The sequence below is a fragment of the Arvicanthis niloticus genome, chromosome 6 (genome assembly GCF_011762505.2).
Source record: "Arvicanthis niloticus isolate mArvNil1 chromosome 6, mArvNil1.pat.X, whole genome shotgun sequence".
In the NCBI taxonomy this organism is placed as follows: domain Eukaryota; kingdom Metazoa; phylum Chordata; class Mammalia; order Rodentia; family Muridae; genus Arvicanthis; species Arvicanthis niloticus.
The window spans coordinates 83,721,069-83,738,078 of record NC_047663.1 but is presented as its reverse complement, the minus strand read 5'-3'; the positions used below and the strand labels follow the sequence as shown (position 1 = coordinate 83,738,078).

At 45.4% G+C, this 17,010-nt stretch overlaps 1 protein-coding gene and 1 pseudogene across 11 annotated transcripts in view; both read right to left on the bottom strand.

The window, feature by feature from the left end:
* The window catches only part of Tenm2 (teneurin transmembrane protein 2), a 1,226,193-nt gene that overhangs the window by 95,815 nt on the left and 1,113,368 nt on the right, over positions 1-17,010 (bottom strand). For all 11 annotated transcript variants that reach the window (XM_034506847.2, XM_076937038.1, XM_034506844.2 and 8 more), the window contains one exon: positions 3,228-3,374. In XM_034506847.2, coding sequence (XP_034362738.1) covers positions 3,228-3,374 — 147 coding nt within the window. The remainder of the gene's footprint in view (positions 1-3,227; positions 3,375-17,010) is intronic.
* On the bottom strand, positions 2,486-2,602 carry LOC117712246 (5S ribosomal RNA; annotated as a pseudogene).

Genomic DNA, 17,010 nt, shown 5'->3' with positions numbered 1-17,010 from the left:
CTGACCCAGTGCCAGGTTTCTAAAGCATACAGCCCTTTCGGAGGATTCCAAATACTGGACTGAACCGGGTACTCCAGAGGTAGGATATCTAGGGGCAACCACCCCCCAGAAGACATGCAGAGAGAGATAGGTGAGCTTGCTGCCCCTGGGTCTGGGATTGATGAGAGGAACTTTAATATTTATCAATAAACAACAAAGTGCTTAGCACACCTCCTAGGGAAGTAATTAACCACAGAAAGAATACCCTGTGCCGAGGCATCTCCTCCAAAAAAAGAACTCACTTAATTGTGAATTGCTTACGCCAGGTGAGAGAGAAGCAGTGTCTACCTCTCTCACCTGACATAAGCAACTCTGAACTAACTGGGAGTTTCTTTTTATAAACACGGTGCAGAGACTTTCTTCTTGGTGGCTAATTACTTTCTTGGGAGGTTGCTTTAATAGTCCCCATAAGAAGGCCATTATTATCTTTAGCATAATCACAGTCTCATTCGCTTTTGTCCTAGCCTTTCCTGTGTTGGGTCTCTGCCTTTACAAGGGATCCCGTGTTGGGCCCATGAGGCAAAACCTCCAGCTTGGAGATCAGCTGCCTCAGGTTGGGAGCCAGGATCCAGGCGAGGCTGACGGGAGGTAGATGGTATACTTGTTGAGGACTCTTATCTCCCAGAATCATTTCTCTCTCTCTCTCTCTCTCTCTCTCTCTCTCTCTCTCTCTCTCTCTCTCTCTTTTTTTGCATGCCACACTCCAACAATTTGCTATGCTTTCAGGTGCTGACACCCCAAACCGGGAAGGGGGTCAGGGAAGCGGCTCCTTTTTGGAGGCAGAAGGAACTGATCTGTGAGCAACCGTGGCACTCAGTGAAATCACCAGGGAGACAGAAGCAAAAAGTCATTGGATTCTGACTCTCAAAAATAAATGCTGCATGCTGTTATGCCTCACCTTGCTAAAAAAAAATGAAACGGAGTGTCTTCTATTCTGGCTTTGTTTTAGGAGAACGAAATGAATAAAGGACAGTGCCACAGCACCTCTGGCTTATGAAATTCTATGACCACAAACTTGTATCAGTGTAAATATGCCTGTTTGTTCTCAAATTATCTACATACACAAAGGCCATCGTTATGGAATTTGAGAGATGGCCACTAACAGGATGAAGAAAAGGGAGAAATAGAATGTCTAATACTCTCATTTGTTTCTCACCAGGTTGCATCTTTGAATACTTGAGGCTGACTCGAGGGGCCATGAAGCAGAGGTGACTTTGATGCCAGATGGTGATACATCATACTCTATGACTGTCGCGGTGGGGGCGTACTTGCAGATCTTTAACCCCTGAGACAACTTTAAATTGACGTGAACTCTGACCTGTGAGTCATTTTGATGAGGGTGGGCTATGAGTCTACACTGATATTATGGACAGTATGAAGTATTTGAACTTAAGAGAGCACATGATCCGCACACAGCTTCTCTTCGGAGTCCTATCATTACACAGGAACATGCTCCAGGACAATGAGCACAGATGTTCAAAACAGCGGTTAGGATGGTTCTTCAGCCATCCTACCTGCACACGTGCAATCTCAAACATTAAGTAGGGTTTGAGCCCCGTCAGAGCTTGGATGGCAGAAGAGAGGTTCGCCCACCTATCTTGACAAGTGTCCAGAGTGAATGTTTGAGGCCTGATAGCTGTGTTATCCCTTACTGTGTTTATGGCCACTTAGCTCTGTGGTTAGGGTTAAATACAAGGTACAGTCGTACAGAAAATATAACCAAGAGCAGACGAGATGGCTCAGTGGGTAACGACACTGCCTCCAAGGCAGGTGGCCTGAATTTGATCTTGGGATCCATAAGATGGAAGGAGAAAACTGACTCCTGCAAGTTGTCTACTGAGCTCCACATGTATGCTGTGGTACACATGTTCTCCTACACACACACACACACACACACACACACACACACACAATGACATATTAAAAAACTAAAAATATAAACAAGTGAACACTCCCATCTTTCAATACAGAGGAAGGTATCAGTTATAGGATTCAGAGCTTCATGATGCAACGTAAATCTGTTTGTGAGGTCTGCTAAACTGTAAGCATCGTGTTGATAGCTAAAGGTACTGTACTGTGTTCTTAAAACTTGCTGGGTTTGGGGATTTAGCTCAGTGGTAGAGCTCTTGCCTAGCTAGGCCCTGGGTTCGGTCCTCAGCTCTGGGGAAAAAAAAGACAAAACTTGCTAAAAGGGCAGATGGCAACCATGCCTATAAGAAATAAGAATACATATAGTGGAAGGAACTCTGAGTGGTGATGGCTAGGCTCATGGTTTTGGTCATAGTGATGTTTTCGTGAATGTATATATGTACATTCAATTCACCAACAGGTGCATATCAAATATGTACAGCCTTTTAGATATCAATTATGCATCAATAAAGTAGAAAAAAACCAGTGAACACATTGAAATTTGAAATTTATGTACCTTTCCTTTTTTTTTTTTTAAAGCCTGCAGCACCTGTATTTCCAGGTGGTCTCCCATCCCAAGTACTAGCCAGGCCCCACCCTGCTTAGCTTCCGAGAGCTCATGATCGGGCACATTCAGAGTGGTATGGCCGTAGACTTATGTACCTTTCCATATGATGAAATCTTTAGATTATTTCTCAGGCATTAGAAACATACTAAAAATTTTTTCATTTCTCTCACTAATTATATTTGACTCACAGGCTGTAGCTAGGTGACCACAGATTAGATCACATACTTTGGTTCCAGAGCTGGGTTTGGGTCCTGGCTTCATACTACATTGTCTTTAGAAGTAATGGAACTGCGCCTCAGGCCTTGGTTCCCTCATCTGCAAAGTGACATCTCAGAGGTCCATAAGGATGAAGGGACACATGGCTCATGACATTCCAGTGCTGGGTGAGTCACCACCATTTTCATTGACCATGACTGGCCACCCTGAAAGGTCTGTCAGGACCATTCACCCTGAAGGTAATAGCCAGAACCTCTCTGGGATGATGGGTGCTTGAGGATCCAAAGCCAATACCAAATCTCAGTGACTATTCAGCCTGTGTCTTCAAGTGTCTTCCCGGCCCATGGATGTGTGTTCTTTACTGTATTCACTTCAGAGGAAGCATTACAACCCTGGACAATAGTGTGGAGGAGATCTTTCAGCAGAGAGTGACTCATGACGCAAGCACATACAACACTGTTCTTAAAGGGATGGGAATTAGAAGACGCTTGCTCACCTCCCTCATTATCCTTGTTATCAGCGCAGGAGGTTTCCATGGCAACGTTGCATCCGGGCCCTCTCCAGCCGGTCTGGCAGACACACTGCCAGCTGTTCTGACCCAGTGTGCATCTCCCGTTACCGTTGCACAAATCAGGGCAGCCATCTGGTTGGAGAAATGGAGAGAATGAGAAGGAGGGACGTGAGGCCGCGCTGGGGAAGCAGGGGAGCCATGCAGAAGGGGAGCAAGCCTGCCGAGCAGCCACTGGGCCAGCCTCACAGTGGGGCCCATACCTGCTGTCCAGAGTTGGGAGGGAAGCAGGCCACGCATGCAGGTGCAAGACGGAGTTGGGGTACAGATGCAGGGGGTTCCCAGTGATAACTGACCTGGGTGCAGGGGTCAAAGCAATCTTGCCAAAGTGGGGAGGGAGTTCAGTGCACATCCCAGACAACTGCACCCGTGCTGACCTGACAAATGGACTAGCTAGGCTGTGATTTCCAGCCAGTGGCTCAGGATGTTTGCTATCTTGAGGCTGCCCACCTTATCTACCCTCCCTTCCTCCCTTTCTTTCTTTCTTTCTTTCTTTTTCTTCTTCCCCATCCCTTCATTTCTCTTCTCTCACTCCCTCCCTTTCTCCTCTCTCCCTTCTTCATTTTTTACCTTTCTTTCTTTCTCTCTCTCTCTTTCTTTCTTTTTTCTTTCTTTCTCTTTCTATGACTTCTGAATATAAGAGGGAAAAAAATTTCCTACCAGCCCAGAGTCAAAATGCCTTCCATCTTGTAGAATTTTAAAACTAGATTTACATATGATTTTTTTTAAGAGCTCCTTGTGACCAAGAAAGAGCTGGACAGCTCTGCTGGGCTATTTTCTTATCCTCGTAATAGCTTTAAGGGACACTCCAAAATGTTGGATGCTTATCACCACCTATTTATGGTAGATTTAAAATTAGAGCAGGATTTTAAAGGCCAGGGAAGGAGTAGGTGCTGGGTGCCATGAACTGGGGACGTGGACAGAGGCCATATCTGTGTCTACAGGGAGAAGGGCAGTGAAGTCTGGGCAGTTCTTGTTTTATGGCTTTCTTTTCTTCCTTTACTTATGCCCCTTCCTCTGTTGTGAAGTAAGCAGCCTATTTAATTTTTGAATACTCTAGTGTCTACAGCAGCTACAGCAACTGTAGCATAGACTTCCACACCCTGAGCTTGGACAATGGGAGCTGAGTGAACAGAAGAGAGAAATGTTGACAGCTGAGCCACCCTGGCCCTTTGTGAAACAGAGAAGCAGATGATCTGGGGTATGTGCCCACACTCATAAGACCTACTTGCTGGGAAGAATCTTTATTTAATTTCCATTCCATTTTTCTTTCTTGGAGCAGTTTTATTGAGGCATAATCTACATACGGTAAAATTTACCTGTTGTGAACGTACACCGCAATGACATTTGGGAAAATTATAGAGTTGTGCAGTTGGAGGTGTATTTCCTTGCTTCATTTAAATATACTCCAATGACCATTAATTTAATGGTCCCTGTAAGTAACTATCTATGCATCCTGAAAATTCTCGCTCCTTCTGTGGCCTCTTCCATTTCCGAATCTGTTTTATACTCCACCAATGCAGGCCTGACTGGGATCCGAGAGCTTTCTAACGACAGTGGTAACTGACCTGGAACCTTCCTGTGAATCAAGGTGTGCATCTCTCCCTGGCATTCACCGGGCATCCTGCCTCTCTCCCCTCAAGCACCCCTCATGTGGGTGTGGAGAAACCTAATTTGCGCATGTGTCTGTAGTGTGAGTTTAAAGGACCCCTCCTAAGGAGAAAGGTCAGCGGATCCACAATTGAGTTTGACTGCTTTAGAAAATGTCTCTGCTTGCTCCCTCCCATCCTGCGCAGATTAGGATCAGAATGAAGAATATGCCAACAGGGACATTCTCTGGGGGTAGTCTCTGGGAGGCAGCTGTGCTGAGGTGGAAACAAGGAGCCTGGAGCAGGGCGGCTGGTTTGGTGCTAATTCTAGCAGTGTTACACACACACACACACACACACACACACACACACACACACACACACATCCTGGTCTCCATGCCTCTCCTTACAAAGTCCAGCTCAGGATTTGGCACCTTTCCTTACCAATGAGGTGTCTGTGGCCCTGTCTGGGGAACCACTGATGTCTCTCTTGCTCACATCCTGAGACAGTGCTCCAAGGGAAGCCTTCCTCACTTCCAGAGATGTGCCACAAACATGTCTGTGGGAGCAAAATGGAACTCAGGAGGAAAAGCCTGAGAGACATTGGATGAGTTCTCAGGGAAAAAAAGAGATCGCAGCCGGTCAATCTGCAACCACCTTCTGCCTTACAGTTACCACCAGCAGAGTGTGGGGGAAGAGATCACAGAGGATGCCCTAAATGACAGACCTCTGAACGTCTACTCAGCACGGTTTCTGGTATGCGTGCTTTGCTATTTAGCTACTTTGAGGCCTCCTGTCTCACTGAAATCACGCCCAGAGTCTCAACGGAAGGCTCATTGTGTAGGAAACCCACGTCCACCACATAAAATTTAAATTTGCCAAGAGCCCCAGCATGTCAGTCAGAGATATGTGCTCAAAATATGTATGCTCTTCTAAGGAATGAGGCCTCCCCCCTACTCTTTTCATTCTGACCAACTGAAGTGAGGTAAACAGGGCAGAGTAGCGAGTTTTCGCCACATCCTATGAGGAAGATGAAAACACGAACAGCGGGAGCTCGCAAATCTCTGAGAAGTTTCGGGGCAGCTGGGAATTAATGGACAGGACTTTGCTTTTAGCTTGAAGAGGAAGAAAGCAGCCTTGGTAGGTGCGTGGCGTTGCTAGGCAACCCCAAGCTAGCCCTAGCGCAAGTTCATTCTGCTGGTGGCCTTCTGAGGAGGTGACTCTTTGTGTTTGCAAAGTGCAAAGCCAGCTGCTGCTTAAGGAAAAACAAAACCTAGGAAGTAATTAGTCTGGAGGGTAAATGGGCATCAGGTGGCAGCTCTTCTCTGAAGAGGCTGCTATAACTGAGGTTGGAATTGGCTTATGGGCTCATACTTGGGCATCCAAGAAATCGCAGTCTTCTGAGTTTCAGCCTGGCTCTTGGATTTTCTCAAGTGCTTACCTCTAAATGACTGGTTTAGGCTCCTGGAAGGCACCCCTGTTTGGATGCTTATTTCCTTAGCTAAAAAGAGCTGATGGCTGCCTGGGGCCTTCAGGTTCCATCATGAACCTGGACCAGTGGCTCTTAACAAAAGATTTATAAAAGATTTCCCTCCCTTTCTCTGGGGGGGGGGGGGAGATGTCTGGCAATGTCTGGAGATATTTTTAATTGTCATCTTTAGGGGTAATGAATGACACTTGTCATCTCATGGGTAGAGGCCAGGGATGCCATTCCACATCCTAAAGGCACAGGATCCTAACTCCACCTTCCAAGAATGGAACAGGTTCAAATGCCAACAGTACTGAGACTGAAAACCCTGGCTTCGTTAGATCTCAGCTGTGGTTGTTGATTGTGAGTTCACAGAGCCTGGCCCGGTCTTAGACTAACAATGAGGGCGTTGAATGAATAGGATTCATTTCCATCTGTCCATCTCCATCTCCTCCAATAGCCAGAAGAAGGCAGAGGGATATATCCTTCTCAGGAAAAGCTTGCAAGGACATCAGCAACATGGCTGTTTTTGTCATCTCATGTCCTATTTCCAACTCAATTAGATGCGTGCAGTTATCTACACAAACCAAAGCTATACGAAGCCTGAGTTTTAACTCCAGTCCTTCCAGCTCCAGCCCTGGACCCCTGCTCTCACTGCCTGTTCGCTCATGGGCAACTCCTAGTCAGAAGAATCCAACCTCTTTCTTTTTGTTCTCTCTAAACTGTTTCTTTGGTCCACGAGTGACACCTGAACTCATCCATTCCTGAGGCGGGAGCTTTGGACTCATCCTCCCCTCCCAGGGCTCCTCCAATCTCTCGTAGCTAGCTCTAATCACCACGGCTGAGTTTACCTCCTAACTGAGCTAAGACAAAATGCTACAGTTGGATATAGCCCAGCTGTATCCCAAGAGTCTGTCTTTGGAAGTTGTATCCTGCGGCCTCTGTCACTAACTACAATTTGAATGGTGTTCCTAGAACTTCTCAGTGCTTGATTAAACAGCTGTGCTGGACATTCCTGTTGGGTTGTTCACCTGTCATGTGAGGGACCATGTCTGACTTATTTACCATTACTCATTGGACAGTTGGTGTGTGTGTGTGTGTGTGTGTGTGTGTGTGTGTGTGTGTGTGAATGATGTCAAGCATGGCCAGGAATGAATGAAGGAAATCAGCATGGCTGGTAGAAGAAATACAGTACTTTCCAAGACTTCTTTCATATAAATACTAATCGCTGGGGGGGGGGGGAGCGGGAGTGGGGGAATAAGAAGCAGAGAAAGGTCTTGTTGACAGAGCTACCAGCTAGGCAGGCTTTTTGACTTAAACAAAAGTTAGGCATGAGCAAAATAATGTCTAGGGCCCAGAAAAGAAAGGGGAGAGTAAGTGGGCTTGAAGACAGCTCTAATTATAAAAACACTTGCCTAAAACAGCATTAAGACATGTTCTGCACTGTGTGGCAATTTACAGGTAGACGTAAGTGGCTAATACTGTTTGGGAGGTAAGGAGGGACGAGTGGGCTTTTAACATTCTCTAGTAAGCCCAGCAGAGAAGATGCACCACAATGCAGGAAAGGTAAGAGAGAACACAGACTGGCTACACGTGAACACGAATTACAAAACAAGCCTCAGAAATAGCATCTGCCTGCTCAGTTCAAGAGACCAGTAGAGGACCATTACATCCTGCTATAAACCCCAAGAAAAGTGTCTTTTTTTTTTTCTCAGCTGAGGGGAAACCATAACTTTGTTTGGAGGCAGAAAGGTCTGGAATTGAAATCAGATCTGCCTCTTTCTATGCACACGATCTTAGACCTCTTTGAGCCCAGCCTGCTTGTAAAACTCTGCCTCCCCCCCCACCCCAATTAATGTTATGTACTGTTTCTCTCTACAGAATAACATCTTCAAGGGCAATATTCTGTCTCCTCTTGTCCCCTGATATAGCTTCAAGATCTAGAAGGAGAGTTGGCACATGCCAAGCAATAAATGTCTGTTAATGGAATAACTTACTTTAGACGATGACAATACTTACTCTGGATAGACAGCAGTTGTGTGAAATAAAATAAGCAAGAGGAAGGTTTTAGCAGGGTTGGGGGCATCACCAGTGCCCAAAGGGTAGAATGCATATTGTTGAGTGTTGATACAATTGTTGCTGCTGGAACTCTAATTACTGGGGGGCTCTTTAAGGACAGCCCCCGAACACAAGCCACTTCGCCCCACTCACTGGTCAGGAAACCCAGAGAACTTGTACTAATTCAAGGTTGGTTTTTTTTTTTTATTAGAATTTTCTCTAGTGTTCTCAGTGTGTGTTTTTGTTACAACCTTGGGTGTTCTCATTCCTATGACCACTGGTCTAGAAACTCAGTGACGGCACATGAAGCTGGGTGAAGAAGAAAAATCCACAAAAATGACAGGCTCAAAGGCGGGGGCTCAAGTGTAATACATGCACCTTTTCTTTTGAGAAGAGGTTCACTTTTAAGTTATCAACTTTTCAGTGTGTCTGTGTGTGTGCATGTGTGTGTGTACCTGTGTGGAAGCCATGGTTGATATGGCCTGTCCTCTTCCCCAGTTATTCTCCAGGCTATGCTTAGACACAGGGTCTCTCATTGAACCTGGAACTCACTTCTCTGACTAGACTGGCTGACCAGCAAAGCTCAGAGATCCTCTTGTCTGCGTCTCCTCTCCCCATTGCCAGGGTTATAGATGTTCAGTGTGTTGCCTGGCTTATTCACATGGGTGCACTGGATCAGAACTCAAGTCCAACTTTCTTCTCAGCAAGTGCTTTACTGACTGAGCCATTTAACCAGCCCCAAGAACTGTGCTTTTCATGCTAACTAAACTAGGGACAACACCCCCTTTGTCCCTGAAAACTGTTGAGATGTTACTGTTTTCTTGGCACTGCACATCACTGGATTTAGCAGCACATAGAGGGGAGATGCTTAATAAGAATCTGCCATTCCATTCTGGACCTCTTTCTAGCTGAGGATATCGAGGAGTTGGGGGATTCTGATTAGTGGTTCAGTTACCACTTATACTAAAAAGCAGTGGTAACACTTGAGTGCTCTGGGTCATAGTCTGAAACTGCTTTTAGAAGACTGCTTGACAAAGAACTTCCTAGTCCCTGGTCAACAGCGAGGTTCTTCTTGCTCACCCACGTGTCAGGTGGGAGCTGTGTGGGGATCCCATTTCTAGGTACACAGTGGAACAGACATGAGCAGGCAATTGAACAGCTGTCCCTGCTGTGCCAGCACACATGGAAAACCGAGAGGCAGATGTTTCTCTCTGTTTCCGCAGCATCTGTACATCTTTGAGGGTCTGGCAGAGGTGGGAGCAGGTACAGTGCCGCGTGAGGCACAGGGAGAGCTAGCATCCTTGACACGGTCTACTGAGGAGCAGGAAGTAGCTTTTGCTCAGAAGGCAGAAATTGTTCCCCTCCATGCCAGCGGCCACAGAAACAGCCGATCAGCTGCGAGATGATAGGAATTTGGATTCAGCTGTCTGCTGCGCGTGTCTGGGTGCACCTGGACTGTCACCATCAGCAGCATTTCTGTCTGTGTGGGAAAAGGCGTGCGGCAAGCTCAGCTGTGGCCGAGGAAAAAGTGATGAACTTGAAAAAAGTGAAGAGGATCCTTTCCCATTTGGGGAAAAAAAGGCAAAAGGATGCGCATCTAATTGTGCTGGAGTCTCAGGTTCTTAATACATTACAATTATCTTCAAGTAGAAAGTTACTGAGGAGGAAACTAAGAAGGTAGGCAATAGTGGGAATGGAGGAAGCTCTTTCTGAGCAGGAATCCATGGTCAGTTATTGAGTGACTTCGGGAGAGTCAGTATCTCTAGCTGCCTGGGTTCTATACAAGCCTGTGATTCCACTTTATCCATCAAAGGAGGATGCTGGGTGCTGGTCCTGGACTTGGAGCCCACATGCCAATGTTGCCAAAGCACACACTAATTTGTGACAAGACTCTGCTGACCATTGTACAGGAGCTTCACTACTGATCCAGAAGCTTCTCTCTGAACGAGAAGAATAGCTTCTACTGTAGGGTTATACAGTCCTCGACACTTACAGGATCAGCTTCAGCAAGAAAAGCTTGTGCTTGGATTTCATTCCTGTGCTGAGTCACCCTCTGGGAAGGCTGGCTACCATCTCTTACAACAAGCCCTCCCATGCCTCCAGTGCCTGCCCCGTGAGCGTCACTTTGGGATTAAGTCCTGAGACCCAAACTGGACCTCAAAGGCCTGCATTATCTGCAGTTGGAATGGTCTCTTCTCATTACACTTCTGCTCTGTGGGCTCTACCACGCTGCTCTCTAGGCCTCTGGAATATGGATCCTTCTCTGGGGCTTCTTCAAAGCCTCTCTCCCTAGACGAAGGCCACGCTATCTACTTTAGCAATGTCATGTGTTTTGGCTCAATAGGACCATCCTGCCAGGGGGTGGGTTTTCCTGACTTCCTGCTCAGCCCTCCATAGCAACCAACTTCCCCTCCATAATACTCTCTCCTTCTTGCATGCATAGGTATAAGGTTGAGTATATGGATGTGTGTGCTTGTGTTCACATGTTCGAGGGAGCATCATGCATGTGCTGACGAATGCAAGGGTGTATGCACTTATACAACCGTGAAGGCCAAAGGATGGCGTGAGGTATCCTTATTGGTCACCCCTCATTTTGTATATCGAGGCATATGGTTGCTCACTAAATATGGCTCACTGATTCTGTTTGTCTAGCTAAGTAGCTTGCTCCAAGGGAAAGATCCTCTGCTTTTGTCTCCCAAGCCCTGAGTTTGCAGGCGGGTCATTTATGTGGCTGCCATGGATTTGAACTCTTGTCCTCACGTTTGAACCCCAAATGCAGAGCAGCATGAGAATTCTCCTCTGCGCCACCTCCCCGGCCCCTATTTTTCTTTCTTCCTTTAGTACTGGAATTGAACCTAGGGCCTTGCTCACATTAAGTAATCCTCCACCACCAAGCTACACTCCCAGCCCTTTCTTTTTTCTTCTCTATAACTCTCTAGGATATTCCACTAGACAATGAAGGCTAAGAACCAGTGGTTTAATGACCTCCTTCCTGAGCTCTTCAACGCCTCCCGAGTGAGAGACTTTGGCTCTGTTGTTTATGGCTGGATTCCCAGTGCTCACTCTAGTGGTTAGCATAAAGATATTTGTTGGATGAATTCATGAAAAAACAAAGAAAAGAGAAAAAAGAAACCTGGGCTGTGCTTCTTTGCTGTTTTATCATGCCCTTGATTCAGCATCCAGGTAAGAGGAAAAGTCTCCCGCAGGCCACGCCCCAAGGGCTGGAAGGACTATCCTTTCCCCAGCAGAAGCAGCAGCTGCTTGCTGCACGGGGTCCAAATCCAGGCTGTGGCAGGGGCAGTGTCTGGCGCACCAGTATGGAGTTCTGCCTCAAAACCTGTAAGATGCAGACAGCTCCCGACTGAAAGAGACAGACTGGAGCACCCAGAGAGGGAGAAGAGGAGGCACGAAGGTAGATTAAGAGGGTGACAAGTGTCACACAAAAGCAGGGATGACGATGAGAAGAGGGCCCAGAGCTTTAATTTCCTTCTTGGAGGATGATCAAGTTGTTTTAACTTGTGCCGCTCATTCCCACGGCTGTCCAGCAAATAATGAATGTGGTACCTACCGGTATGGAAATAGGGCCAGGCATGCCTTTGATTTCTTATTTGTTATTTTTAACCATCCAATTCTACACCCACTGAGTCTCCTGATAGCCACAGGAGGGTCATAAAAATACAAATAACACCTAGGAGGCCTGCGGGCACGGACTTCTTACTCCTGGAGGGTTGATGGCTCTCTTCAAACGAATGTAAAATCAGGCCAACAATCAATTGCCATTTTTGTAACTGTATCCAGCACAGTTTCAAGAAACGTAAGAAAATATGAAATGTCTGGTTCTTAGAGATGTTAAAAGGGCCAGGCAAAGAATCTACTCCTGGACTGAAAATCTAGATCTTAGGACGTATTCTACACCATGGCTATGATACCAAGTCATGGGAGCAACAATCCTAGGCACTTCTCATACATGAGGTCAGCCAGTGTGGTTATAGTAAATCTTGGTGTAGCTACTACTGTTGCTCCCATTGTACACATGAGAAAGTAGAGGCATGGAGAAGCTAAGTAATATGGCCAGAGTAGCAGAGGCAGACAGTTGGAGAGCCAAGAGTCTGACTTCAGGCTCTGGACAGGCTCCTCAGACCTGTTCTTCATTAGGCTGAGCAGCCATCCCAGTTTGCCCAGGAATGGCCACACTTGGGCACTGAAGTGCATCTCAGAAGAACCAGGAGTCCCAGGTAATCTGGAGTCATGGCTGAGGTCAGGAAGTGAGATTGGGGGATTGAGGAAGGTGGGCTGGGGGAGCAAGTGAGGACAGGGGTGTTGACCAGTCATCGAGAAGGCAGAAGTTGACTAAAGGGATAAAGGACTCCAGAGACAAGGAAGAGGTCAGAGTTATAGAATATGTCACCTGTTGCACGGGATATGCCTGTTGGGGCTAAAACATCAGGATAGCCTGGGACAATACAAGCCATTCATCCCTCAACATCTACCAAGGTTTGGTTTTAGGGCCTGCCTCAGACACCAGCAATCTTCAACTGCTCAACGGCCGGTATATGAAATGGTACAGCATAGTATTTATATGTAGCCTACAGAATCCTCATGAATATCCTATATCTCTATATGGCGTATACCTAAGACAATGTTAATGTCAATGCTGTATTGGTTGTTGCTGCTTGGTATTAGGGAGTAATGACAAAAAGAAAGAAAGAAACAAAGAGACAAAGAAACAAAGAAAGAAAGGAAGAAAAGAAAGGCATCTGTATACAACTTTGATACACTTTTCTTCCCAGGTTGCAGTTAGGTTGCATCTGCAGGTATGGAGTCTTTGAGGTGCGCTCAGCTAAACTTAGGGTCTGTGTCTGAACTGGGCAAGTTTGAATCTCAGCTCTACCTTTGGTTACATGACCTTTAAGCCAAGTGCATAAGCCCTTCGTGCCATACAAAACCAAAGCTTGCAAAGTACTGATGCCTTTGAGCTGTTAAGGTTTAACAAGAGACTATGGCCTGTGGTAAATCTCCTGTATAGATGCTGTTACCATTGGTTTTTTTTATCACCTGAGTGATTCTCCAACAGGGACAGCAGAGTCTACGTGCTTCAGGAAAGTCTTTCATCAGCACATGGATTGGTGCTGAGGAGGGGGCATATCCTATTACTTAAAATAGGAACAGAATTGGGTGGGTAGACATACAGATGTAATTCCAGGATTCCAAAGGCCAAGGCAAGAGGGTCTCAAGTTTGAGGCTAGCCTGAGCTACCCAGTAAGATATTGTTTCAAAAGCAGAAAAACACAACCAGACAAAAAGGATGGACTTAGTCAACAGAGCTACGGAAGCACTTGTAAAGACTTGGAAAGAAACAAGAAAAGTGAAGTAACTTCCTGGAGACTTTCCTGAGTAAAATGTCCCCATGATGGACGTCACATGAGGAATAGCTCTTAATCTCACCCACAACTCAGGATCTCATCACAACCAGGATGAGGTGGTGTCACTGAAGGGTAAAGAGAGACTCAGGTCCATTCTGAAATACACCCTGCCCCATGAAGGGTAGGGGAGGGAAGCAATGGTGTCTGTCACTTAGGAGTGCTAGCTCAATAATCTATAGCCTATATACCTCACCAAGCCATGGCAAGGGCCATAGGAAATACATATCATTACATACATGCAGCCGAAATAGCTGAAGCTTTCTGGAGTTAATCAATTTGAGTTAGTGGGGGCATCCGCCCTCCAAATGGTAGAAGAGAGATTGAACTTAGACCAGTATACTTTGTTCCTCTCTAGCTTGGTAGGTTTCCAGGGGGGAGAGGATGGCTTTATCCTATCATGTCATCAGTTGAGTCTGTGGGTTCTGTATCTCAGATTCAACCAATCTTGTCTTGAACATTTCGCACTTTTACCAAACATGTTTAAATTTTTCTTTCCATTATTCCTTAAACAATATGGTCTACAACTTTCAATAGCGCATTTATGTGTATTAGGTATGATGAATAACCCTGAGACGGTTTAAAGTATGTAGACGTGTAGTGAAGGTTATATGCAAACAATATGTCATCTTTCAAGGGCACTTTGATACTCTCTGGGGTCATGAAACAAGGTCTCTATGGAAAGGGAGGAGTAATGATATTTTTTCTTTGATTCCTTGCTTTCTAAGTAAACTTCTGATTTTAAACTTCATTACCCGTGTAGAGTTCCCTTTAGGGAGAGAAGATACTGGAACTGGAAGGCTTCTTCACTGTGGAATAAATAAATTGCCATTTTGGGGTTAGATGCAAATTTGGGTAAGTATGAGGGTATGAGGAGAGGGTTCATCTGTGGACATGGACAGATGGAGTCACTGAAGCTGAGAGCCAGGCTGTGCGCTAGAAAGATCCTGCAGCGGAAGTGGCTTCATGGTGATATGGTTTTGCCTCTTGCTCTGTTTATAGCCCCTGATGAGACTCTCATGTGGGAACCAAAGGAACAGGACTTCTGAGGGAGAAATACCAGCCTACTTTCATGGTTATTGAGTGCTGACAGTATGCTGATTTTGCAGCAGATCCATGAGTGCATTCAACAAATATTTTGTGAGCTATTTTTCTTTTTTTATCAATGGGTCAGGAAAAGTCCTGTGGACAAGGTGACATATGAATGAAGAATGTCGAGTGCAGGAGAAAACCAGCGTTACAACTGTTTGGGAGAAGAGTAGTTCAAGCAGAAGACATTGGAAGGAACAAAGGCCCTGAGGTAGAAAAATGCGTGGGTATCAGAGATAGCAAATGTCCAGTTCGCCAGAGCAGAGTCAGTGGAGGGCACAGCTTTACAGTTTATTCTAAACATACTGGTTTTATTCTGAAAAGAAGGTAGCTGTCGTGTATGTGTGTGTGTGTGTCTGTGTGGTGTTGTCATCAAGGGGAAGCTAAGCAGAAGTGTAAGATTGTCCTTTGTACTAGGTGGTTGACAGGAAATTTTAGAAGGTAGGCCATAAAGAGGTCATGGAGCTGACTGGGTAAGCCATGGCTTGGTTAGTAACAGTTGTGACTCTGCCATAGCTTCTTACAGATAGATGCTTGTAGATTTTCTTGCCCTATCCTCTGGGAAGAAAGATCTTTGGAGACACAAATGTGCCCCGATGATGTAAGCATATCACATCCCCAGCTGGGAATTGGCACCTGGTGACAAAGGATGAATACAACATGGGAGTATCTTGCTTCAAAACAGCAAGATAGGAGGGACTGCAGAAGGACAGAACAACAGGGTCACAGAGGCTCTGTAGGGTCAGGAAGGACAGTCGCACTTCCAACAGCTCTAGTGACATTCTTAATGGAGTGACTTTAGACCAGAGACTATTCTAATTCAACTAGCTTCATCTGCCTCTTCTTGGGTATCTTTGGATCATTCCCAGAAAACTTTGTGTTATCATTGTTGATTTTTAAATTTTTTGGTGTTCTGCTTATCCTTTAAAGCTAGCTTGATTGACTCATCCTATCTAGTATGTATGCATGCATGTATGTATGTACGTATGTACGTACATACGTATGTATGTATGTATGTATCTATCTATCTATCTATCTATCTATCTATCATTCTATATATTTATCATATCTATCTCTATCATTCTATACACCTATCATCTATATCTATGTACCTCTCTATATGATTATATATATTAATCATCTATATTGATTTAATCTACCTACCTCTCTCTATATCATTCTAACTCTATCTATCTATCTATCTATCTATCTATCTATCTATCTATCTATCATCTGTCTATCTTATCCATTCATCTATCTATCTATCTATCTATCCATCCATCTATCTATTGCTACCTATATTTATTCATTAATACATCAAGCCTTCCTTACTTATATCAATCCCTCCGAATCCTGAGAACACTCAATTCATAAGAGAGGGTACCTTGTCTTGCAGTACACCTTGCCTGGGCAGAGAAGCACTAAAAAACCACTTCCATCTTTCTTCCTCTTCTTTAGTCCCCTTTGCCCTCCTCTGAATAGCACAGTGTTTCCCACACCCACCTTAGTCATCAATCTAGACTCATCTGTCATTCACCCTTCCAGTGACCCAGGCCAGCTGAAGTTGATTCTGAGACTTGAATTCTGTGACTGCGTCTTTCCCCCAACTCAGCATTTAGCATCATCTAAAGGATTATGGGGGAGGGGCACTGCTCACTGCAGGATGTTTGTGTACAAGCTTTGCAATAATTCTGAGCAGGAAGCGCACACGCAAGGGGGCTGCAGGATGAGGGAGTAAGGAGGCTTTTGTTTCCCAAGAGAGTAGAGAATGGTCTTCAGAATTCCCACAATCTGGCATATGCTATTGTTAGGTGCGATTCTTCAGTTTCGTATAATGAGTACACCCCACCGCCCCAGAAAGGCAAGTTCCCTCTTTGAAATCTTCTCGTTTACTGAGGAACTAAATTCCCTCTTTTCAAATACATTTTCACATGCAAAACAGCAGTCTGTTTCTGCTAAGTCACATTCTAGCTAAATGGATAATTGAACGGGTGATGGGAGCTGCTCCTCAGCTGCTGACCTGCGGAGCTGCCACACATATATACTCCCAGACTGCAGTGGAGCGATCCTCAGGAGGCAGAAAGCAT